This window comes from Montipora capricornis, chromosome 6 (genome assembly GCF_036669925.1).
Source record: "Montipora capricornis isolate CH-2021 chromosome 6, ASM3666992v2, whole genome shotgun sequence".
Lineage (NCBI taxonomy): Eukaryota > Metazoa > Cnidaria > Anthozoa > Scleractinia > Acroporidae > Montipora > Montipora capricornis.
In genome coordinates, this window is record NC_090888.1 from 63,914,102 (window position 1) to 63,939,101 (window position 25,000).

The 25,000-nt window shown below is 38.1% G+C and overlaps 2 protein-coding genes across 4 annotated transcripts in view; one reads left to right on the forward strand and one right to left on the reverse strand.

Moving 5' to 3' along the window:
- LOC138052859 (protein MFI-like) overlaps positions 1 to 5,312 on the reverse strand; it is a 12,703-nt gene extending 7,391 nt beyond the window's left edge. The window contains exons 1-7 of the mRNA XM_068899445.1: positions 5,127 to 5,312; positions 4,929 to 4,981; positions 4,004 to 4,092; positions 2,695 to 3,160; positions 1,208 to 1,300; positions 1,037 to 1,090; positions 1 to 66 (exon numbers count right to left, since the gene is read on the reverse strand). The exon at positions 1 to 66 is cut by the window's left edge and continues 85 nt beyond it. Coding sequence (XP_068755546.1) covers positions 1 to 66; positions 1,037 to 1,090; positions 1,208 to 1,300; positions 2,695 to 3,160; positions 4,004 to 4,092; positions 4,929 to 4,981; positions 5,127 to 5,187 — 882 coding nt within the window. The 5' untranslated portion in view covers positions 5,188 to 5,312. The remainder of the gene's footprint in view (positions 67 to 1,036; positions 1,091 to 1,207; positions 1,301 to 2,694; positions 3,161 to 4,003; positions 4,093 to 4,928; positions 4,982 to 5,126) is intronic.
- Positions 5,313 to 5,384: 72 nt separating this feature from the next.
- Positions 5,385 to 25,000, forward strand: part of LOC138052858 (androglobin-like) — a 50,322-nt gene continuing 30,706 nt past the window's right edge. Inside the window, exons 1-14 of one of the 3 annotated variants that reach the window (XM_068899443.1) lie at positions 5,385 to 5,558; positions 9,303 to 9,426; positions 9,965 to 10,015; positions 11,077 to 11,175; positions 11,525 to 11,605; positions 12,175 to 12,450; positions 12,901 to 13,040; positions 13,399 to 13,488; positions 13,628 to 13,833; positions 14,494 to 14,606; positions 15,621 to 15,889; positions 16,759 to 16,930; positions 18,088 to 18,415; positions 19,770 to 20,061. In XM_068899443.1, the coding sequence (XP_068755544.1) occupies positions 5,488 to 5,558; positions 9,303 to 9,426; positions 9,965 to 10,015; positions 11,077 to 11,175; positions 11,525 to 11,605; positions 12,175 to 12,450; positions 12,901 to 13,040; positions 13,399 to 13,488; positions 13,628 to 13,833; positions 14,494 to 14,606; positions 15,621 to 15,889; positions 16,759 to 16,930; positions 18,088 to 18,415; positions 19,770 to 20,061 (2,312 nt within the window). In that variant the 5' untranslated portion in view covers positions 5,385 to 5,487. Of the gene's footprint in view, positions 5,559 to 8,539; positions 8,654 to 9,302; positions 9,427 to 9,964; positions 10,016 to 11,076; positions 11,176 to 11,524; positions 11,606 to 12,174; positions 12,451 to 12,900; positions 13,041 to 13,398; positions 13,489 to 13,627; positions 13,840 to 14,493; positions 14,607 to 15,620; positions 15,890 to 16,758; positions 16,931 to 18,087; positions 18,416 to 19,769; positions 20,062 to 25,000 lie in introns of those variants that run through there. The other 2 variants (XM_068899442.1, XM_068899444.1) reach the window with 2 other exon arrangements.

Sequence of the window (25,000 nt, forward strand, 5' to 3'; positions counted from 1 at the left end):
CGCGCACACGTCAACGATGTTGCGATGAGTAAAAATCTTGTAGTAAATATTAGGAGGGAATTTCTCCTGTTTGCAAATTCAATGGACTTCATATTAAATACTAAAATGTGTAATTCAACAGTATTGTTATTTCAATCCAAAGAACTATGAAATTCTTACACGCAACAGTTGAAGACGAGTTAAATTATATCAACTATGATTACATGTGCCAATCAATAAACTCAAACAAGTTTCAATAAAAGCAGCCAGAAACCAAAAGTTTATGTGATTTTGCATAGTTTTCTGTTCATTTTGCCAACTAAAAATAAAAATTATTAGACTTTCTGAACAAAAGTTGTTCTGAAATACTGGAACAGCATTTACCCCCAACAAAAACACAACAGAGAAAAAACATACCCTTGCACCGATTTTGGCTTAAATTTACTGCTATATACACCTTAAGACAGTTTCTTCAACAACCGTAATGCAGTTTATTCAAGAATTTTGAAATAACAAAGTGTCCACACATCCAAAACTAACTAATGATATTTTTTCCTGAAGCTAAACCATCAGAAGGCAACGTTTAATCTGACCCAAGGGAGACCCCTACATTGTATAAAAATGATCGAAGCGATTGTGGTACCTATAAGAGTTAGCCTGAATTTCAGCTGCCTCATCCGCTCACTAAGTCACTCGAAAATAGGGACTTTGCAAGCGGAGGAGCAGCTTAGATTCAGGCTACAATAAGAGGATAATTTAACCACTAAAGGGTTAAGACTTACATCTAAAATGACTGCTTGAAGAATTAATGTGGTTCTCAAACTGAGTAATCATGGAAACCTTAAACCATATTACCCTACTAGCAGAGGTTTCTTTTTGGCAAGTCCTTTAGCACGCACAAAGTCGTTCAAGTCTCTTGTATTTTGCGCAGTCAACTAGTTTAGCCATTCCAGCTAATAAGATTTTGGAGCTTTTATCAAGCACCCCAGTCAAACTTATAGGGGAGTCCCCAGGGGTTTGATGTTGTATCTACGCACACAGTTTTCATCAAACTTACTCCAGCCAATCTAAATTTTATGTGAACTCCAGAAGCTGCATCCAAAAGTTCAGCCTTCAAAAGAAACAATAATAATAATTTACTATGAACACAAATAGGTCGTAATTGCCAATCATCTTTCTATCTATCAATAAAATATTAATTCCAAGTTGTTACTGTAGCAAGACCAACCTCTCTTGGGTTTATACATTTCAGCATTGATGAAGGATCTCCACGGTTCTTAAAGTTGATCAGATCTCTATAGTATCTGTAAACTTGCATATCCTAAAAAGAAGAAAACATTGTTTTGCAAGAAATCTGTCAGCGCTGTTTGGTAAAAGAAAACAAAGCTTACCGGTAGTAATACACTGCAAAGACACATGGATGTAAAAGTGTAAGCAGACAGTGTTGTTTGCTTGCCTATTCAAGAGGTTCATTAATTTTAGAGAACTAAACTTAACCCTTGCAAAAATCACATACAGGAAAAACAAGAAGAGATCGGAGAGTTCCCTATGAAGCTTTGTACAACATGATCATAAAGTTTAGGCCTGTTCGGAAGAGTTAGACTCGGGGCAAGCAGGCCAAGTGCAAGTTAATGCCTTAATGTGTGGATAGGATTCACTTGATTCTTGCTATAAATGGGCTATGCAATACGATATGATACTTTAACATAACTTCATTTAGAGAGGGAGATGCAATTAACCTTTGATAGTTTTCTCACTAGCAGCCCTCTAACTATACCACAGAGGACAGACCATAATAGCGGGAACTCCATGCCCTGATCTTTGCGAATAGTGTGTGGGTTCTTTTATGTCCCACAGGGTTATGAACATTGAAGGGTTGTAAGACGGGGCCTACGGATTGTTGTCCTTATCCGAGAAGACTAGAGAATGTAGCCAATAATATTTTGCAGATGTCATTGCCAAGGCAGCACTTTGTCCTCAGTTATTTAAAGACCCTTCAACAATGTTGGTCCAGCCAGAATTTTTGGTCCCACCACCTCCTGCACAGTAATATGTTGCTGAACAAACTGAGCCAACCCGTCGGCAGGCTGACTCCGTGTGGGTCCTCAACCTTGTTCAGAGAGAATCCTAAGAGCTCTCTGGCTTTTTCTCCACTCCCAATAATATGTCCCTCACCCCTTGTTGAACAAAATGTCTTCCTTTTTCTCCTCCACCTTCCACCAATTTGAAACAAAATCTTTTTAACCCATTCACACCTCAAATACTCTAGGAAAACCCCCCATTGACGAGTGAAATCGTCTGGTGTTAGACAAAGTAAAATCTGTTAGTGTCACTCTCAGGGGTCAATGGGTTAGGAGACCTCTACACCTACATGAACTGAGAATAACTTCAAACTGGAGGTGACATAATGTATGCAATCAAAATTTGCAAAGAAAAAAGTTTCAGAAAAATGATTTTCAGAATCGCTTTTATAATTTCCTGGGCACTGCCATCTTGAATAATAATGTAATTTAAGGTTGTCTGGTTGTTCTGATACAAAGTATGTTTGCATAATAACAATAGGTGAAACAAAACACATCCCAGTAAGATGCCAGCACCCGAGAAATTTGTAAATAAATCCAAGAAATTCTGAATTGTATTTATTTTTCCCGTGTTTTTTTTTTGCTGGGGTGGAGGTACCCATTAATTATTAAATGTCTAATAAATTTTTCTTACAATATGTTTTCTCCAAGACCTCTGAATTACTTTTGCAGCCTCCTCTCTATCAAGGATTCTCTTTTTTTCTGACCTTTCTGTGTCAGCAGTACTCGAGCGTTCAGCAGCAGCTCCTGTTCCAGACAAACCCCTAGATATAGTTGGGGGTGGTGGTCTGGGCAGATCTGGATTCAGTAACATTAGACGCCACCAGTTTTGAATAAGCACAGCACAGAATTCCATGTACGTCATCACTTTATAAGATGGCCCCTGTTCTCTTATTGTATGTTCACAATACTCCTTGTATTTCTTCTTTGTTTTGGGAAAGGCATCATCAGAAAGATCAAGTTCCTGGGATGTTATGTGAGAGAAAGTTGGTGTAACTGTTCTAACATCACTGAGTCTTGATGGACTTGGTGCAAACCTGCTGCCAAAGACTATAGACTTGACACTTGCATCAGGATGAAGTATTCCAAAAAGTTTGCATCTGTAAAAAACAATGACATCTTTTATTAAACTGGCAGCCAATAAGGAAAATTTTAAACTCACCTATTGATTATTTAATACTACATGTAGTTTAACACCTTTCTTCTTCTGATATGTAATGGAACCTTATTAGTAAACACTCCTTGGCATCTTTAACTGTAACTTTTTTCATGCTAAGTTCTGCAATTTAGGGTTTATCTGCATGATTGTCTGGTTAAATAGAGTCACAAAAATAAATTTGTGGTGAGCCAGAAGTTTTAAAATGGGGATCATGTTAATAACACAATGATGATGTACATGTACGATCTGTTCATGTTTACAAAAAAGGCAAGTACCGTAAAGACTCGCAGATAAGCCGCACCTTTTTTCCAAAAAATTGCGATCAAAATCGTAGGTGCAGCTTATCTGCGAGACCATTTGGGAAAGGTGCTGTGAATTTCCGTGAATGGACACTTTCATGGCATAATACTGGAATAAATGCTACATTACAACAACAAGAGAGCATTGGTCATTGCTTTTGCGAGTTTGGTGGCTCCTAAAAGAGCTGTTGGTGATGAGTATAAGCTTATTTCAAGCTTACATTTCTTGCCGTTAAACCTTCTTCGTTAACAGGTCTTTTAACAGTTTATGGTCACTTTCCTTGAACAGTAGAACCTTACACAGCATGGAATTTCCATTCCCCCACAAAGTTGTTTACAGTGTCAATGACGGCCTGTTACTTCAAGGGTAATTGATCATCCACGAGCGATATATAATCGAGTTTTGGTATCTTTATGTTTATTCCGCAGTTCAGCTGGATGAAATTTCTGTCAACAATAGCAAATATAACCTTGTTCTGACCAACCTAGTTCTATAACCTCTCCACACACGTTGAATTTCAATGGCTGCAGAAATTCTTCTTTCTTGCTTATTTCCCTTTTCAAGAATGGACTCCTTTTTTGGAAAAAAAGGCAAAAAGAACATCCAGTTACTATCATTTTTTCACTTTCTGGAGGCAGAGATCTTCCCGGCTATGTTTGGAAATTTGATTGATGGAAGCCAAAACGCAGAACTTTAATTGGTAAAATCATTTAACGTTAGACACCGTAGAATACAGTATACAAGTGTCACATTTAGGGGAGCAATTTCAGAATACCCCGCCACAGCTAACCACTATTCTTTTGAAGAATGAGACTTAATACAATAGAGCCTATTCTTATTCAATGAGATGTAAATAAGTGGCGGGGTATTCTGAAATTTAGCCCATTTAGGTCACGGAAAGCAACGGTCACGGTCGCCCATCAATGTTCATAAACCCTACTGGATGTAAAAGAACCCACACACTATCCGTTAAGAGTAGGGCATAGCTACAGAATTCCCCGGGTCATTCTGTCCTCTGCAGTATATCATGGTTGGGAGGGTAAATGTTCGGAGATATTAGTTTACACACCAAGCTACTCTAAAACCCAAGAGTAAAGAAAGATAAGATCAACAGTATATCTTACTGAGGTCACTAACCCATATGCTCTTACTGATGGTTTCTCGCGGAAGGCCCCCGCGAGAACCCCGGGAAAATCCGGGCAAAGATGGGTACCGTAATATTAATTGCAATTAATTGTACGTGTACAGGCATTTTATAGCCCGACAACACGAGAAACAAAACACAGCTATATTCCTGGGATTTGTTCAGCATTTGTCAGTTGCAAATCTCTTTCAAAATACAAGGACAGCCATGAGTAATGGATAAACAACGAGCTGTTATTACAGGTCAAGTTGACGACTTGACTTACCCGTCTCAATCCTTTTGTAGAAAGTGCAGCTGTTATCCGTTCTCCTGCAAAACCTGTAATGAATTTTTCATTTACGCCAAGAGCGTTTTAGTTAAAACCACTATACGGATAAATTATTGACATACAGGAGTAAAATAAAAAGACGTGTCGCTTTCCAAATCACATTGGTAATACCTACCAGTAACGCGAGATACTCACCTGGTAAATCAGCATTTCCTAAGATCTTTCGAGCCTCTTCGTAGCTGATTTTAGTGACCATCGCGAACTGAGGGCTCAAAAAATGAAACTAGACGCAAACCTTCAAATTCCCCAAGTTAGAACCTTTCAAAACTCCTGCAAACTTTTTCTTAATTAATGACATTGATCGGTCCATGTGAATCGATTCTTTTCTTTTTAATCGTAGCAACAAAAATCACCGCTGAAATAGTGCGGGCCGAACTGAGCTCGACCCAGGTTCTTTTTTCTTTCCGGTTGACGTGACAACTAGTGACAACCGCGACAACAAAGCGCCAAGCGCCAACTAATCCAAATTTAAAAATCCTCGAAAATTTGGGTAAATATGGCTTCCAAGGGAATAAAAAAGAAAGAATCCAAAGAGAGGGTTGCTTCTGCGGCTAGAACCATACCAGAGTAAGAGATTTTCCGTTTTATTTCAACATTAGACTAAGATTTAATGACGAACTAAGCTAACATTTTGGCCTCAAATGCTGCGGGATTTCTAGCACAATCATATCTATCAAACCATATGGAGGTTGGCCGGACTAAGCTTATTTGCTCGAAACGAGATTCAGGTTTTTGGCAACTTGCAGCTATGTATTGTTGATAAAATATAACAAAGACTTCTTATATTTCAATTAAAATGTCTGCCAGACGGTACATAAAGCAAGTTTGGCCGGTCAGGGATAAAATTCTAGCCATTAGGCTGCAAGGCTTTAATCTTTATTATAAGCTTATTAAAACCGCTTACACTTACAATAATTAAAAAAGTCGGCATAAAGTAATCGTAAAAACAGTGAAAACAATTTAACGCCGGTCAAATTTCCAATATGTTTCTGCAGCAAATCTAATTTGTGCACACTTTATACATTAATTCGCATAAAGAAAAAAAAATTGAAAATAGTTTCTCTACAGGTAACTCTCGATATCTTTGATGAAAATATAGGCCATAAGAAGTGCTTTTCAACGTTTTGTGACGCTAAGGGTTAATCAAAGGAAATGAGTTCGGGGGTTCGGTTTTCATTCCGGTACATGTAAGATAAGCTTTTCGGCAAACGTCGTTTCCATGAGAACTTTGAGATGAAACGACACGAATAAACCGCCGGCCGTTTATTTCATTTTGTTTGTCGATTTGGCCCACGTTTGTTAATTTTATTCCCTCCAAGAAAACCAATATTGGATTCGCTTGTAAACAAACCAGCTAAGTTTATTGAACATAATTGTGACAAGTATCGCAAACGCATTTATAGCTACCACCTTCAAGCCATCAACAATGTCTTCCAAAAGACAAACGCCTTGGAAAGAGCTCAGGCTTGCTGCAGCGTCTTCTGGCAAGTTTAGGCAAGTAAACAATATATATAAAATCGAGTTTTGGCATCTTTATGCTTATTCCGCAGCTCAGCTAGATGAAAGGACATGCTATTGTATTCTAAAATCATTTCATTTATCCGTAGCGGGATCATAACCAATCTTAATTATTTTCCTCGTGAGGTTAAAGTCACGCATCCATGAAAATTCTTGGCTGGAATATTATCTTGAATGCTTTGAACAAGAAAAGTATGCGTATGAAATAATTGGAGCAATTTTTTTTCGAAATGTAACTGTTTGTTAGGCAACCAAGTGTGGGCAGAAGAAATAAAACTAAAAAATAGCTGTACTGACGTTAAGAATTGTTGTAAATAAATACGATACATACCCCTAAACTTTTGTTGTTTTCTCTTTAAAATTATAGCAGTTAACAAAATTTCTATCCGTTTTCACTTTCAACCCATAATTACAAGTCAATTAATAATTTACAACTAACTGTATATTTACAATTTTACATGAACAATATGATCCAAGTTTGTATTACATATTACAGCCTGGTTTTCACTAACGATGCAAGCGCAAGCACAAGAGCAGTTATTAAATCACTGTGAAAACCAGGTTTAATGCAAGCACAAGCACAAAATCAAAATTGTTCATTTTCCTTGTGCAACTGTGCTTATGCCCGCATTCCCTCGCCTTGTGTGAAAACAAAACACAGCATAAGCACAAGGAAGTTTGGTGTGTAGCCAGGCATGTTAAAAAGATAATATAAAGGTTGACACTGGCTAAAATATTGTGTTGGACGTTTCGGCAACTGCTGTTGCCTTCCTCAGCAGGGATGAAAAATGCAAAAATCTAACGGCGTCCTGATGGTACACGATGCGTATAAATATAAAATCGCACTTACGAGATACGAACGCTATAAACGAGCATATCGCACTTCCAAACGTTTACAATAACATAAAGAATTTGTAAAAATATTTTAGAGTGCTCTGGAGACCTTCGTTTTTATTGTCTATTTCATTTTTTAAAATATTCTTTTGAAGTGCGATTTTATATTTATACGCATCGTGTACCATCGGGACGCCGTTAGATTTTTGCATTTTTCATCCCCGCTGAGGAAGGCAACAGCAGTTGCCGAAACGTCCAACACAATATTTTAGCCAGTGTCAACCTTTTTATTATATTTTTAAGCACAAGGAAGTTTGCTTCATCTGGCCGTGTCTGGCCAATTAAAGCAATCATTCCAGACTTCCCGTGTCTAAACCTTAGAACAAAATGGCAGAGGCCATGCCAGTTGGTTGAGTTTGATTCTTATGTCAACGTTGATTGTCACACTTGTGTCGTGCCAGTAAAAACCAGGCTTTACTGCTTCTATTGAAAAATAAATGTCTGATCATCCAAGTTTCTCATATTGGAGACCATGGATTATTCATATCAATATTGTAGACAATGTAGTTATTATTGAATGTAGATTGAGATAATTCCGAGAATTAATTTGAACAGTTGTAATCTAATTGCTCTAACTTATGCTTGCTCATCTTGAAGGTCATATAGCTCACAAGTGCATTGTTTTCATGGAAAAGACACAATCAACCACTCAGACTGTGGAAATTAGCTAGTACATGCCTATGATTTACAACATCCTTTTAAAATTTCCTAAGGTCAATAATACATGTACCTTATGTTTTTTAGTAGTATTTAACTCACTAACATCTGCAATCTGGTTCAAATCAGCCAAGTCTCGTTGAAAGTGTTACTCCATCCCTAACATTACCCATCATCAAGGATGACTGTTAAAGATAGGAAAAACAGCATAATAATTTGAATACTCCAGTAAGATTGTGTTCAGACGTCTCTTGAATTAGGATGCTTAAGTAGGGGACAAAGGGTAGACACATTTTGGAGATGCTCTCATTCAGACAACGAGTTCAGGTCTATTATGTTTCTGAGTACCTTTCCTTGGCAGTGAGTTTGGTTCATTCAGCTTGTATGCATCATTCGTCTCTTGTGTCAACATTTTGCTATCAATATTTGTAGATGCTTCAGTTGCTAAGATGCGTTGTTACTGGTATAAAATTTGGCGTTGTCAGGGGTTAGTCTTTCACTGCAGATAAAAACTGTTTTTAAATTTATTGATGACTTTTTGTTCCCAACGACATGAGCAGCCTACTTGGTCCTAGTAATACAAGGAACAGAAAGTATGGGTAATTGCATACATGTAACTCTATGCTTCAAATTCTTTAATTTTACTTTTTAATGTTTCTAATAATATTGGTTTTTGAGATAAAGTAAGATTGTATTCACAACTAAAGTTGACAGTAAGACTATGATTTGTGTTAAATGGGAAAAAATTGTACATCTGCTAACTGTGAAAATTCTTTATTTACAAAAAGTAGGTGTGATAATATTGTAATACAGTACACTATAGAACATGTAGAACTTTGCAATATTAACACTACTTTCTGTTTAAGTTGACTTCTACATTGTACAATAATCATACAACTGTAAGCTAGGTACATGTAAAGTAGCTAGTCACCTTAATGTGAATGTAGGTGTGTAAATCCAGTACTGAGGTTTTCAAAGCCCAGTTGACTAACTTCTTCTTCTGACTAAGGGTTGATTATCCACGTCATGGCATTGACATCAGCTTCAGATTGAATAATGCTGGCCTTTGATCGACTTCTGTTCTCTTTTAAGTCTTTTCGACATGTACAAGATGCTGATGACTTAATTTGCAAACATTACCAGACGGACAACCCATTATTACTGCTTAAATTTTGCTTCTACCTTTGGAAAATAATAGTTTATTATGATCTACATGTACTATATGCATGATGTTATTCACAGGCATTCAGTGGCACCAAGTGTTCAAGGGTCACAGAATGAAAAAGATGAAAAAGCCAAAAAAGCTAAACAACCAATTGTCATTTGGCCTGAATGGAATGAACAAGATATTGGACAGGAAAAATGGGTAGGATGTACCGGGTATCATAACTTACACGACTTGTGTATCTGTTCAGATACATCCTTTTTATTGTGAAAGTAGAATTCAACAATATAACAATTATTTTGGAATTCCCATGGCTATTCAGATTGTATCACTATGTAAGAGACCGCAAAAAACTCTATGGCAATTAAAGGGGAAGACTGTCTGCTCTGCACTGATCTGCATGACAAACAACTTCTTTTGTGCGATAAAATCCAAAACCCTATCTTTCAAGTGTACCAAAAATTAATTCACTGGGTCAGTTAAGTTGTGGGAACTACATGTACTTGTAAGCCATTAAATGGCTAATGATTGTAAAAACCTAGCTTTCCATGACACTACCAGCTGAACCTGTGGCCAGGATAATTTAATAGGGAACATACCTTCATCTCCAGTTTTTTGGTAGCCAGAGATAAAGAAGTAGAATGATGTAACCTAAATAAAGCCACAAATTCTTCCTGAAGAGGAAAAGTGTTTTGCACTGCATTATTTACATTGACATTTATGTATTTCATAATTCCAGGACATAGTTCACAAAGCAAAGGAAAAGGAGAAGGGCAAAAGTCCTAACCTAGTAAGCAACACTGTCTGACAAATACATGTAGTTTGCATAATAATCCTTATTATTTAAAAAAAAAAATGAACTATGGATATCAGATTTCCAGCATTTTCATTGGTTCGCCGGACACAGGCTATCAGTTCATATACCTGCTGTTCCTTATATGGTCAAGGCACGCATCAGCAATAAAGCAAGCTGAAAACATTTTTGCAGCTCTGAGAAAAAATGGCAGACAGCTAGAGGCCGTTTTGGACTAGAATTAATTGACCGAGACAGAAATCAATGCTTTAGTCGCAATATTATTGATACATGGAGGAGTTATTGATCCTGGAGTTTTCAAAAAAACAATATTATTTTACTTGGGCTTGCTGGAGATAAAATCATTATAACCAACTCGGCGCCGCACCTCGTTGGTTATCTATCACTTCACATCCAGTGCGCCCTTATAGATAATAATTATGTTAAAGAATATTTAAATCAAGATAGTCGTAACTCACTTTTACTTCTTCTGGGTTTTTCTCTTGAGATTGAGACTTATAGATTTTACTCTCAGGCACAGGCTAATGGCAGACAGTATTACTCACTGATTCAGGGTCAACAAAAAAAAGCTTAGAAACGAACAAAAAGGACAATGGTTTAAGAATCAATAGGAAGCAGACCATGCAGTTGACTAATTATGTACAAATCAAGAGTTGCAGAGGAGTTGAATTGTGAATTACCGACTGAGAAACAACTCCATTCGGTGGTTAGAGCATTACTTGAATGCAGCACAAGTCTATTCTAACAGTACACCAATTTGCTTCTATTTTTTAATGTCTTAAAGTACTTGTACATGCATGAAAGGTTGACCCTTGATGAACTTTCCAAATGAAGAAATAACCATAATAAAAATTACCAATTTTTCTGTTCTGATAATTTCGTACAAAGAACTGGATGAATGTTGAATGTTATTTTCATGATAAGTGTTACTAAGTTTAATTTGTTAATCAGTAAATATTGTAGATAACTGCACAGTAAGTTTTAAAAAGTGCTTATGGATTGGGTTTTAATCCAAGAGTTTCTTCCTGATCTTACAGCACCCGTATGAGGATCCTGAAGGCAGGATAGACTTACCAGCTTCAATTACCGGCCAAGTCGATCACTGGAAGAGACCTTGTGAATTTATTGTGGAAAAGGTAGACAAGTATAAATTAGACCAACTTGGTTGTCACAGCACTCAAAAGTATTAGTTAAATCTGTAATCAGATTCAATTTGTAATCATGTAATCTGGCATAAGTCGGGCAAAATACACAGTTCTGTTGCTGCCAAGCCAACAGGAACTTTGTCAAAAGGTGACGACTTGTGTACATGTATGTTATTACCAGCTGAGGGTAATTCTATGCCAATTTGCAAAAGTTCAATAAAGTTTCTTTTTGTCTATATGTTCAATAGTTAAGGTTCTTTGGGAACCCAATTGTACATAATTTTAATAATTATGTTTCTGTTTAATCATTGATCTATGTGTATTGCTTTCCTCGTTTCAGGCACCAGTGGTAGTAGACACAAAAAGCTTGACTGATGGTCTAGATCTTCTATCTGCAAATGATCACTTGACACACAGTGAGGTACCAATATTGAGCTTTCCCATTTTTCAACTTTTGGACCTTAACTTGGAGGCCTCAATATTGAATTGTCTTCATAATATTATTTTGTCAACCAAAAAATTTAATGTATCCATGACAAATTTAACTGCCACCAAAATTTATGAATGTAGGACTCTTGGAATGGAAACATTTTTGATTGACATCCACCCGATTTTAGTTTTTGACAATGAAAAAGAGTGGTTGCAGGCTAGGGCGCGTGTGACTGATAACCTCTGTATTAGCAGCCTTCAGCTGTAAGCTGCAGTCCTAAATTATCCCTGTATGAGGGATTAAGTTTGCTTCAGGATTGGCAGTTTTGTGAATATTCATGTATAGCTCTAGAATGTAACAATCTCGGTGTCAATTCACAAGCATATCGGGCCAGTTAAGTTGCATTTTCACTTTTCCCAAAAGCAGAATTTACGTGGCACTGCTTAATTAATGGGCAAGGTTTGGACCTGGGTTTTACCAGTTCTGCCTGCATTGAAAGAATCTCATGAATTCTCACTACAAGCCTAAAAACATTTTTGTCATCACTTCTTACTGGATAGTTACTTCGCTGGATCATTGGACAAGTGACCTGCCTGTGGAAACAGCACTTCAAGGTGGATCCAGTTGAGGTGAGAGGTACAAAAGACGCCAAGGAGAGTAACAAAGGCGACAAGGATAAAGATAAGGATAAAGACAAAGAGAAGGACAAGGATGCTCTGGCTGAAGACAACACCTGGAAGCCATGGGGTCACATTTGGCCAAAAGAAAAGACAAAATGCTCAGCACTGCCTGTTTACAACCCTGGAGGAAAATACTGTGTCAGGATATTCTGGATGGTAATGTGATAGATGTGTTTGCAGGGGTTTCAATAACATCTGAAGTTGGCGGCTGGTTTGAAGCGACTCGATCAACAAGGGGCCTTTATGGCTCAGTTTCTCCAGTGGTGTTTGTGGGCATGCCATTTTTAAAACACTGGCAAAAGCCATTTTCAAAAGCAATATGATCATGTTTACACAAGTTCATGTTGTCCTGGCTTGTGCAAACAACTTTTAATCTCAGGTTAAAAGAAACTGCCTTTTTAATTTTTTTTAATTTAAGGAAAAAAATAGCCAACTTTACTGAGTGAAGTATATAGCCAACTCTTTTCGTCAGCTGTTGGTACTTAAGCATTCCCAAAATTAATAATTTTACATGGTTTTACTTACAGCTTTTCAGATGCTGTTTACAGTATTCTTTTTTTCTTTGACATGTTTACTAATGGCTTTCAATTGTTGATTGTGTTTCAGGGTGCTTGGCGGAAAGTAACAGTTGATGACTGGATGCCATTTGATGAGGAAGGAAAACTTCTCTTACCTGCCACACCAAATGAAAATGAACTGTGGCCTATGCTGCTTTCTAAAGCTCTTATAAAAGTAGCTTCATTAGAGTAAGTCATGCAGTGTAGAATTTTGCAGAAGGCACTTTGTTATTCTAACTTATCCTAGGCTAGCTTCCATGCTCCTCAGGACGATACTGAAGATTCGACCTTAAGTTGATTTCAACCATTTCAAACTACAGTTCACAGTTCCAGAAATCAAAGAAATTATACAAGATTAGTATCCCATTCCTCGTCATCACGATCATCACCATCATAGACAACAACATTCACTAGGGCAATAATGATTATAACGACCAAGGGGTTGATGGTCATATTGTAATCATTACGATAGTGATGTTGCCTTTCATCAAGCTGATCACATTTTCTGTTTATAACAAACATCTTGCTTCCTTCTTTACCTTGACAGTTATGCCAGTGGCTACAATGCAAGTGAGTTTGGTGACTTCACTGTTGTTCATGCACTGACCGGGTGGTTGCCAGAGATAATCCCCCTAAGGTTAGAAATGGATAGTGTGTCATTCAAAAGAATAATTCAAAGATATTTAAACATGCAGTTGATCACCATTACATTATTTTCAACGGCCATAACATTTTGATCATAACTTTGAATCTTGATCTTATGTTTTTGATTAAAGGTGTGGTCATATCAGTGAAATATGGAAGCTTCTTCTGCAAGTTTTGCCACGATGGAAGCTGGAAAACACTCCTCCTCCAGAAGAAAAGAAACAGCCCAGTACAGAGGGCAAGAAGAAAGATGAGAAGGACAAAGATCGCAAATCTATGAAGTCTGACAAAATGCTTGGATTGGACAAAGGGAAAGATAAGGATAAGGACAAAGGAGGTACATGTAAGAGCAGCTGCATAATTTCTTAATTTGAGTACTATTTGGTAAATTATATTCGAATGGGGGCAATATCATGTGCAGGTATTTTCAGAAGTTTCAGAAAGTTTCAGAAATTGCCCAAGTCATGCAGATATTAATCCTTAATTTTACTCGGCCACATTTGATTACTGGACATAATTAAGGGCAATTTTTCTTTTATTAAGAATGTCAAAGATGCATGCCATTGCCCAATTTTGTAGGAAGGTAATTCAGGGTTCAGTAGATGCAATCGCATTGATTGACTGAATGAAATTTTATGTACAATAACACCAAAGTAATAAAACCAGCCTTGCTAAAAAATACACTGACTACGTGAAAACAATCAAAGTAATTTTGCCCAGCCAATCGGCATTTAGTAATTTTGCCCTCTACATGTATGTTATTAACCATGCATGGCAAATAAATTTCACATCACATTACAGTCAATGACTAAAAAACTAGTCAATATTTACGTTGTATCCAGCTTGTGAAGTAAGCTGACAGATAACAGAAATAATTACATAACTGATGACTGGAATAAAGCAGCGACTTTGTAAGAACATTAAATAATTTGTTTACTTTGAGCAAGGGTTCACATAATGCATTACTTCAATCTTTTTCTCTGTTATTTTCTCATAGCCACCCCAGCAGCAAATTCTGTAGAAGTACCAAAGGAGCCAGAGTTTGTCATCTTTGCTAGCTACTTGCATCCACCCAATACACCCATGAGGCATTCTGTACTTAAAGAAATGGTGAGTAGAGTAAATAATTTTACTTTACTCCTCAACCCATTCCGCTCAAAGGGTGGCATTTATAAAATTTACTCTGTCTAATGCCAGACTATTCAACGATGCCCAGTTCAGGAATCTAAGGGTTACCAACATCTTCATCCACTCCAAAACTGTCCCCTTTAACCAATTAACTCCCTCCAAAGACAGATTTTACTCTGGCTAACGCCAGATGATTTTACTTGTTTTCAGGGGACATTTTAGGGATGAAGGGGTTGAGAATCATCTCTTTTCGTCAATTGCGTAAAAGCATTCTTATAACATTCAATACGGCCAGGGGTAATAATTAACAGTCATGTCATTCACCACTGCCACCCAGACAGTATTGTCGTTGACAAAAAAGCAGAAACCATTTCAATAGTTAGTAGTCATCACTGTTCCTAGGGATGCCAATGTTTGAGGGAAATATTATAATAGAGAAAAAGTTGGTCGATACAAAACCTTGGTATGGAGCATCTGTGGAAAACAATAGCCTTGATTTTCCTCACCATTGCTGGGACACTGGGTTGCGTGAAAGAAAATCTCCCAAATGCCATACTGCATTTATAATTCTGCAGAATCTCAACTTCAAGCGCCAACAGCCAAACTGCGTTTTGGCTTCCATAATCGAACTTCTTGATTCAAAACCATGGATGCTGAAATCAATTGATGCGTGACATAAGCTACCAATCAGAATCTTTGGTTCCCATGGTACATTCGAACTCGACGTCAATGGAAAGCGATGGAATCTGTATCAATCTCTTTACTGAAGAACCTCTAAAAAGATAGATCATAATGGTATTTGAACTGTGAAATAAACAACTTGATTCACTTGATCTTCCCGGCTATGTTCGGAAATTGAATTCTCCAGGTGCCCAACTCGTATTTATCTGGTGCACGAAGCCTAGACCACCCTGAGTTGCTATTCGGATTATAATCATAATAACTCTTCCATTTTTTAGAAAATCAATTGGATGTCTCGTTTTGACCCTGTTGTAGGCAGATGCATCAGAGAAACTTCGCCAGGCTGGATTGTCTCACAACCACCCCCACCCCATCATGTTGACAACAATTAGAGACTGCCCCTTGGTACCCCCTCCTCCTCCTGTGCAGATCCCCCGCTGGAAGCTCATACGGCAAAAGAAAAAGAAGCAACCTGTAGAGCCTGTACTGACTCCTGCAGAGCCCCCAAAGGATCCTCAGTTTCTGGAAGTCATGTCGCCATTCCTTAACCATAAAGTCAGTCCGATTCCTGTCAGCAGAGCAAGGTATGGCCAAATTGATTACACCACTCATTAGTCAACTAAAACCACAAATCACATAGTTTGTTCTTACTTAAGGTGTCATGGTTCTTAGGGTTGATGAACCAATGATTGGTTATACAGGAAAATTTTGTGCAAACAAAAGGAAGATTAGCTTAGGTCTTCAACCCATTGACTCCTGACCCCCCGCCCTAACTCTAACCCCAAACTCCCACCTCCTTCCTTTTCCTAACAAATCCTGCCATTTTATAGGCTTTGAAAGTTGCGAAAATCCAAGCATCTTTTGTTCACGACCGAGTCAGAAGGGGAGTGGGTCTATTCCTGTTTTGACGTCACAATCTACTCTGCATGCATTTTTACAAAGAGTTAATGCAATGTAATTCAGTTTGTGACGTCAAAACAGGAAAAAATGGCCGTAATGCATTTCGAACAGGTGCAAAGATTCATTTTAGCGAAAAAAACATTTTGGGGTTATGGCACTTGAAGTCTCACTCCCAGGAGTCAATGGGTTATTGGGAAATTCAAGCCATGATTCCCAGATTGACAAGCAGTGTCCCTACAGGTTACAAGTGTCAATCAGTATCATTATCAGATAACAGAATTTATGATCATAGTTGCACCTACTCTTTAAGTCAGCAATAGCAATGAACAAACTAATGATGTCATAGGTTCAAATGAGTTAAAACAGTTGAAAGAAAGACTAGTGGGAGTATCGTTAATTTCCCAATAATTCAGAGGCTGTAATTTCCCATGTGTCTGTTGGCATTGAAAGGCATAATGGAAAGGTTTTGCTCAAGAAGAAAAATCTCAAAGCTTCCAATAGTTTTGCACGCAAAACAGCAGGAAACACGGTTGAAGATGTTTGCAATCTGTAGGACGCCTGTAAGATGGCTTAAATTTCGTCCCGAGAAACCGATGGGTGGAATACAGGAGGAAGGAGATAGCGGAGAAAAGAAGGATGGTGGAGAGGATCAGGAAGAAGGTCTCATGACTGCATCTGGCGAGAAAAAAGATGGAGTGAATGAAGATCCAGCAGCTGGAAAAGAGGTATCCAATTGAAATCAGGCTTAGTTTAAACTAAACCTTTAAACTTTGAATGTGTTTTCTTGTTAACATAAATCTCCCCACTTAAAAAGAGACACAATCATGCATGGGTCAGTGGCTTGGGCTAGACCCGGGGGAGGGGGGAGGGGTACTGCCATACATGTATATGGACTATATAGGTATGTGCCGCTGTGAAGGGTATGGTTTTCAAGCAGTTACTCTAGGATAGAGTATATAAATCATAGCCTTTCGGTCTAGAATAGGGTATCATTTTTCACGAAACTGACCAGTGGGTTGAAGATTTTATGATGACTAAGGAAACCAGAAATTCCCACTTAAGAATATACTGAAAAAAATCAAATTGGCAAAGTTAAGTTTACGTAACTCAGCCTTAACAGTTTCAATAAATGGCTATCATGAAACACCTCTGGATATTATTAACTGTCAAGAATCGGAATTTAGACGGAAATCGGTGGGAGTTTACTCTAGTATAGGGTAGAAAAATTCAGCTGAACTAGCTCTGGTATAGGCTAAGGGTTCCAGGGTCCCAGCGGCACATCTCCACCCGGCCTAGATTATGGAAGATGTCAGAATCTGAAAAGAACATCAGTGACAGACTCCGAGCCCCTCATGTTCCACTTCTTTGCACCATATTTTAGGATAATTTGTAAACTATTACTGAACAGACAAGGCAACATAGAATCTATTTGAACGAAAGAGAGAAGTGATCCTCTCACTTAGCTGGAGAATTGAAGCAATTGTCGCTTTATAGACGCCTGAAAAATTCAGCCGGCTTCCACGGGATTAGAACTAATGACCTCTGCGATGCCGGTGCAATGCTCTACCAGCTGAGCTTGAAGTCACTCAATCGGGAACAGGTCAACTTTCCAGTTAAGTGCTAGGATCACTTCTATCTCTCCTCTACAACCCTAGTCTTCTTCGCAGCCGTTATTAGGGTCGTCACGCAACGTTCCTCCCCATTAACGGCGTCAGTAGGGAGGAGCGTTGCGTGACGACCCTAACAACGGCTGCGAAGGAGACTACCATAACCTGCACCTGAAATATTCATTTCTATCATATAATCTATTTGCTAACCAAACTACAGGTATCTCGATTTTGAATTTATTTATTTCGTTTTCAAACACGATGAAAAACCCAAGACCCAGTCTCCAAGACAAGAGGGCGAAGAGACCAAGTCTGAGAATGACAAAGAAAAAGAAACTTTAAAAGAAGGCAAAGACAGCCGAGAAAGCCTTCGAGAGCGATCTATCACTAAAGATTCATCAAAGACAAAAGACAGAGAGAAGTCGGCAAAGGGAGAAAGGGGAGAAAAAGAGAAGCCATCCAAAACTGGTGATAAGGTAGACAAGAGTAGAGTAGGAAGCAAGCTGAGCGTCGTGGATAAGCCAAATAAGTCGGGCGTGGCTTCACCCAAGGGTCGGAGAATGTCCAGGATGGAAAGGCCAGGTGCTGACATGGCGCTAAAAAGTAAGATGCGAAACAGATTGTTGCTATCGTCATGTTCATTTAGTGTGGTTAACATTTACTATCTTAGCCTGCGTAGCTGGTGGAATATTTTATTGCAAAGTTATTTAAACATGCGGGAGTAAATTGATAGTTGCTTCGTTGAGTGGAAAGATTTCAAAACTGCCAGTCGAGGGCCACTCGCGGTCAAAACCATCGTACTTTCGAGGCCAGGCTACCACTATCTCCTTTTAATAATGCATTTGCAAGTGAGAGGCTCTTGGACTTACAGACCTATTTTGCCTCCACTACTCAACCGGACACTCAAGCTAGATGATATATGAGCGCGTTGGCCAGCCAAGCCTCCGTGCTATTTATTTAACATTGGAATGGGCACAAAAAAAACATTTCTGTATCAACGCTATTATAAAAGGAAGAGCTATGCACCAGAGCCGGTCACGAAAACCCCTAAAAACCAGCAGGTGGAAAAAACCAGGGAACGTTTAGCCCCGACAGGCAGTGGTGCGACCCTCGGGTTTCTAGGGTATTCTTACAAAAAACACTATTACTTTTCAAATGTAAAAGAACGCTATCATTTACAGCCTAACGAAGGCATAAAACGATAAACGAAACTGGACTTGTGCATGTGGCGAAGGCTGACCGTAGAATGACTAAGCCTACTAACGCCCGCAAAGTACAATCCTAAATCCCACAAACCACTGCGCACCTAACACGGCTTACCAGGCTTCTGATATGTGCTGGCAAAATAGCAATTTATGCTTACCGGTATTACATTTTATTATCACAAATCAAATTATTCGCTGGTATGTTTGTTCGTCCACTACAGATTATGTGCCTACACTTTAAAAGATTTGCCGGATTATTTTTTGTAAATCTAAAAGGGTGCAAGGATCCTGGATATGTGTACAACTTTGAAAGAAAAAAACTCCCTTGTGTATTGTCAATTAATTAATCTACGGAAATTCAAGAAACAAATAAAAGCAACTTTGGTCAATTTACTAAGGATTCTAAATTTTGTAAAGTATATACTAACAACCCTGGGCAAAACGTGCTTAGTGACTTTTAGGTGCTGTTTTATCTCTTTGCAAAGATGCAGGCAGTTTTTGAGCAAGAAAAGGTGCTTAACGTCCTTTGCCTTATCAAAGAAATAATTAATCAAAAATTTTAGACAACAGGAAATACGCTAAATTAATTTTAGCCTTAATCCTTTTAATCTTCTGCAAAATTAACAAAAAGGGCGCAAAACGTTTCTTGGGAGAATTGCGCTAGTATTTTTTTGTTTTATTATTGGTGATGCTTGGGTCTGGTAACCTGAGACACAGGGTGCCCACTAAACATATCATGTTGTGCTTCACAGCTCCTCCTGAATTAAGACGGGTGTCCAGGGTGGAGAAAACTGGAAAAGCTGATTTAGAAAGGGACTCTTCGCATAAAGTTGAGACCATTCTTGAAGATGAAATTCCATCACTCGATGTGCCAGGTAGCTCTTTTGCTGAGGGTGACAAGACGCCAGGTGATGCCACAGAGCGAGAAATCAATGACGAAAAAACGGAAGGTGACAAGACGGATGAAGCTGATAAGGAAAAAGAGGAGTCAAACAAGGAAAAGAAAATTTGGATGGATTATGATGACTTCTGCAAGTGCTTCAGGTAAGAGGGCAACAGGGCGTCGTTATCAAAGTTAATTGTGGGGACTGGTAACGCCAAAAACCCGGAAACTTCAAAAGCGAGAACATTGTTCTCAGTCGCAGTTATTAATTGGAAGTAGGGAGCTTAAGCAACGACAACGGCGACGGCAACGAGAACGTCATCTGAAAATATAAATTCGTGTTATTTTAATCGCTTCGTGACTATTTCAACCGTTTGGATATGACAAGGGTGTGGTAGTTCCCAAACCAGTATGGTGCAGTTCCAAAATCACCTACCACCCAAGCACTTATTCACATTGTTCATCATTGGTCCAAGGAAACAGATGGAAATGGCGCAACCGTTAGAGTGACTCTCTTTGATTACCAAAAAGCTTTTGATCTTATTGACCATAAGATCCTTGTAAATAAGTTATCTAAGCTTAGTATACCAACAGGAATAATTAAGACGAGATTTTTTTGAACATCGAGCAATAAAGCGCGCCAGCGGCCAAAAATCCCATAAGAGCTTGCGCGCATCTTACTTACAGATCAGGACTTGTACCGTCGGCCATATTGTGTCGCGGTGGAAGAGCACATAGAAGTTGTATTGAGTGCAAGCGATTAGCCAACCATTTTACACAGGTATTTCATTCAGTCACTTCGGAAAGATCTGTAAAGCTTTGAAAAACGTTTTGAAGCGGTGAATTTATCGTATTTAGTTTAACCTTCTTGCAAGGTTATAACAAGTACGCAAATTGTTCGAAAAGATCTTTCTCCCGTAAGATTTCGAGTTCTCCGACTCTGCTAAGAGATCCAGTCTAGAATTAGTGTGTCAAGACGTGCATTTGGACTATCTTGAGATTGTAAACCCAGGATGAATTCTTATTATACTTCTATTAAAATAGTGTGAACAGTTCTTTTGTCATTGCCTTGTCTGTGACCTGTGATCTGATATTCGAGTTAGAGGTAGTCAAGTTGATGTGGAAGCAGCTTCTGTCACTTGCGTTACGGTTCAGTGAGGTTTCCTACAGATCGTTTTCGGACTGCTGTTGTCGTTACAGCTCGGTGTACTCTATGGCTAGACTTTGCAAAAGGTAATTTTGTCCTTTTTTTTTGAAAGGTACTGAGTATTCGTGGATAGGTTCCTTTAGAGTTGATTTTCAGCTTATCTCCCGCACACTTCTTACGTAAAAAGGTTCGTGAGACCCCAGTGTTTAAGTGTTTCTTTTTCAGTTCCCCCTTTAAAATTACACATTAAGATTGTGTTCAGCTTAGCTTCAATTGTCAACTTTCAATTTCGATTGTTGAGTTGAATTTATCATAAAATTTGCCACAAATGTTTCATTTTCCAATTCACTAGAGTTAAGTCTAGCTTATATCAAACTTTAAAAAAAGAGTTATTGAAGGTTTGATCTTTGTGAAGAATTGAAAAAAAAAAAAAAAAGAAAGAAACTAGTCCCAGCTGAGCCTCAGAGATTGTAAACAATGTCTTCATCAGTACTTACTTATAGTATATGTAAAAAACATACAAGGAAGGAAGAATCTCGTCCCATAAATGATGTTAAAGGAAAAATGTCAAGCCTGTAGGAATACCACTATCTATGTCCAGGTTTGACCCTAATTAGATGCATGTCGATTTTAATAAGCGTCACTAAGTATCCCCTTGCTCTTCTAGCCAACTTCAACATCACTTGTGTCTCAGAATACAGACAATTATGTCACAAAGTGTCCCTCAAATGCTGCTCTTTATGTGAAGATTAACTGCTGCATTTACCCAATGCTAAAAATAATGCTAACCTTTACCCTTACCTTATTGTTGAAAATAGGTAGCAAATTCTTAGACTTAGAGGGACCCTTTGTGTTGGATGTCAAAATTGGGCGTGCATCTAATTAGGGTCAAACCTGGACATAAGTGCAGAATACAGACAATTTATGTCTCAAAGTGTCTCCCAAATGCTACTCTTTAAGTGAAGATTAGCTGCTGCATTTACCCAAAGCTAAAAATAATGCTGACCTTTACCCTTATCTTATTGTTGAAAATAGGTAGCAAATGCTTAGACTTAAAGGGACACTTTGTGTTGGATGTCAAAATTGGGCATGTATCTAATTAGGGTCAAACCTGGACATAAGTGCAAAATCAGTAGATGATTTGTTCCCTGAAGCTAAGAAAACTTTTTTGGAAAAAAGGTTTGGCTGTGTGGCCCTCATAAGCAGTTTAAGGTGCTGTGGTGCATGTTATGTAAGGTTGCACAGGCTGTCACCCAGTGTAAACAAAAGTGTTCCACAGCCCCTGTCTGCAAACAATTCTATTCAAAATCAAGTTGGTTGTGCCCCAGTGTCATATGAACTGACGTCAAAGCGAACTCAGCGGAGGATTTGAAACAAACTTTAAAACTGCTGAAGTCAAAAAGTGGCTGAACTTAAAACAGAAGTTTAAAACATGGGAGCCTCAAATGCACAGATCTGCAAGGAAATTCTTGAATGCCAAATTGATGGGGTAAACTTTCCTACTTTTAACTCACATGGTAAAATTCTACCAGACATATTCTACCTTACTAGTTGGTTTTTCAGTTTATTTGGATTGATAATGAAAAGATGAACACAAGTCAAGGATCTTCCAAGCCTGCGAAACTGAAAACATGGCATACTGTCATGCTTGTATAACAGGGTAAAAGTTACTACTGGTAACCCTACAAAATACAGTGAAGACCCACACATAAGAACCTAGAATTTTCGAGGTCAGGCTGAGCAGGTTCTAATATTTTAGGCTACTTTTTCATAATTCAGGCTGATTACATGTAGTTTCTTAATAGGTTCTTATTTCTCAGAGGAACAACAATAAATTTCTATATTTTGTTCATAAGATATGTAGACAGTATTGCACTGTAACTTTATGGAAAACACATTTCTAGAAAAATCCAATAAAATGCCAATCAAAGAAAACATATATACACAATAGACCTAATCGGCTAACTCACTGTTGTACCCAATTCATGTATGGTATTTGCATTATAATGTACCATTCATATTTAAATGATATGGAAATACCTGAAACAAAACGTTTTATTCCCAAAGGGTTTGAATTGGGTACAACATTGAGTTAGCCGATTAGGTCTATAACAGGAGTTTTCTCGAGGGGGATCTTTTTGTAAAAGTACCTCTTTTTCTTTGCCAGGCTCGGCAGGTTCTTATATTTTTGTGTAGTCTTAAAATGCCAAATTTCAGCCTGTCCTAGGTTCTTATATGTTTGTTTATAGTGTATGCAATATTGACTAAAGTAGAAAACTAATCTAGGCTATAAGGATTACTCTTTTTGCATTCTAATGATCAGATCAGAGTCAGTACCGTAAAGACTCGCAGATAAGCCGCACCTTTTTTCCAAAAATTTGCGATCAAAATCGTAGGTGCGGCTTATCTGCGAGACCATTTGGGAAAGGTGCTGTAAATTTTGGTGTCCAGTCTTCCATCGTCCGATATTATTCCTGGTTACACAGCTTCGCACAGTGCATGCAAGAAAACAACAAATTTACGCGCAAAATTCTATGGAAAAACTGCCTTGAATGGAGAAATACCTGTGAACAAATACCAGAATAATAACAATCTTATGTCATAAGTGGTGGACATGATGTTTATTCTACTATAGAGCTAAAATTACGGGTAAGACTTAAAAATATTTTTCGATCCATTGTTGGCGAGTTTGCCTTGGATGAAGACAGAACACTTCATGGTCTCGACTTTGGATTTCGTTCGAGTTTTTTTCATGAAAAACCTTTTTTTTTCCAAAATTTGAGTTGCTAAACTTGGAGTGCGGCTTATCTGCAAGTGCGGCTTATCTGGGAGTCTTAACGGTAATTATTACTGACTAATTCAACGTCAGGACATTTTTCCTTTACCTTTGATAATAAAAAAATAAGATCACAATATTTTTCACCTCTATCAGTACTTTGCACGCATACTGGCTTTAGCAATGTTTTGGAAACATGATTGTAAACATGCGAACCTCACTCTCTAGGAGGTGTTTCTTACTAGAAGTAAAAAGTAAAAGGAGCAAGCCATTGTCTTCACTTCTTTCAAATTCCATTCAGGAAAAAGTGAATGCAAATGCTAACATGATGGAGGGCTTAGCTTTCAGCTACTCCAGAGAGAGACCTGGAAGTCCCAAATGGGTTGAACTGTTGAACTGTGGGGCACAGCAATACACAAATAAGGAAATTAAGCAAATGTTCAGGTTTACTAACAGTTGAGGAGAAGAAGTATCATGCACAGACTACGAATTAACAAAAGCTAGACTTTATAGTAAGATGTATGATCCAGGAGCAGCACTTCCGAAAATAAGACGCCAATATAGTCATAAACTTCCACCAGAAACCATTGCTTTTGTCTTAGAATTTATCCATCATCTAGACAGTGAAGAGTATTCATTTTATAAAAGTGGCCCCTGTGATGGAAAACAAAAATCATGGATAAGTGAATTATTAAGAGGAGGAAATCAACCTGTTTTGTGGTTCAATTAAGCAAAACAAGTCTGCCTTTTATGACAGATATACATTGTAAACAGGAATGTGAACAACTGGAGATTAGACCTATAAGCTTTAGTACAATTTTTAAGGGTTTAAGGGTTTGTCTGCAGAAAATTTCAAAATAATCGCAGAGAAGGCAGGACTCTAATATTTGGACAAAACTTGGTGCGGAGTATTTCATCGTGGTAGATAACTCGTTTAGGTGAAATGCTGAGGAGCCAATGTAAACCAGACATAACTCCAGGATTAATGAGCAAAGCAAAGACGTTAACAAATAATATATGACTGTTTCTGGTACAAGAAATTCAGAACGAACATATTTTTGCTACAGTGGTACATCTTCCAACACCATCTAACAGGACATTTCAACAGCTCAGGGGCACCCAACGAGAATATAGTTCAAAACCACTTAAACATAGCATTGTTAAACGTATTTTGGTG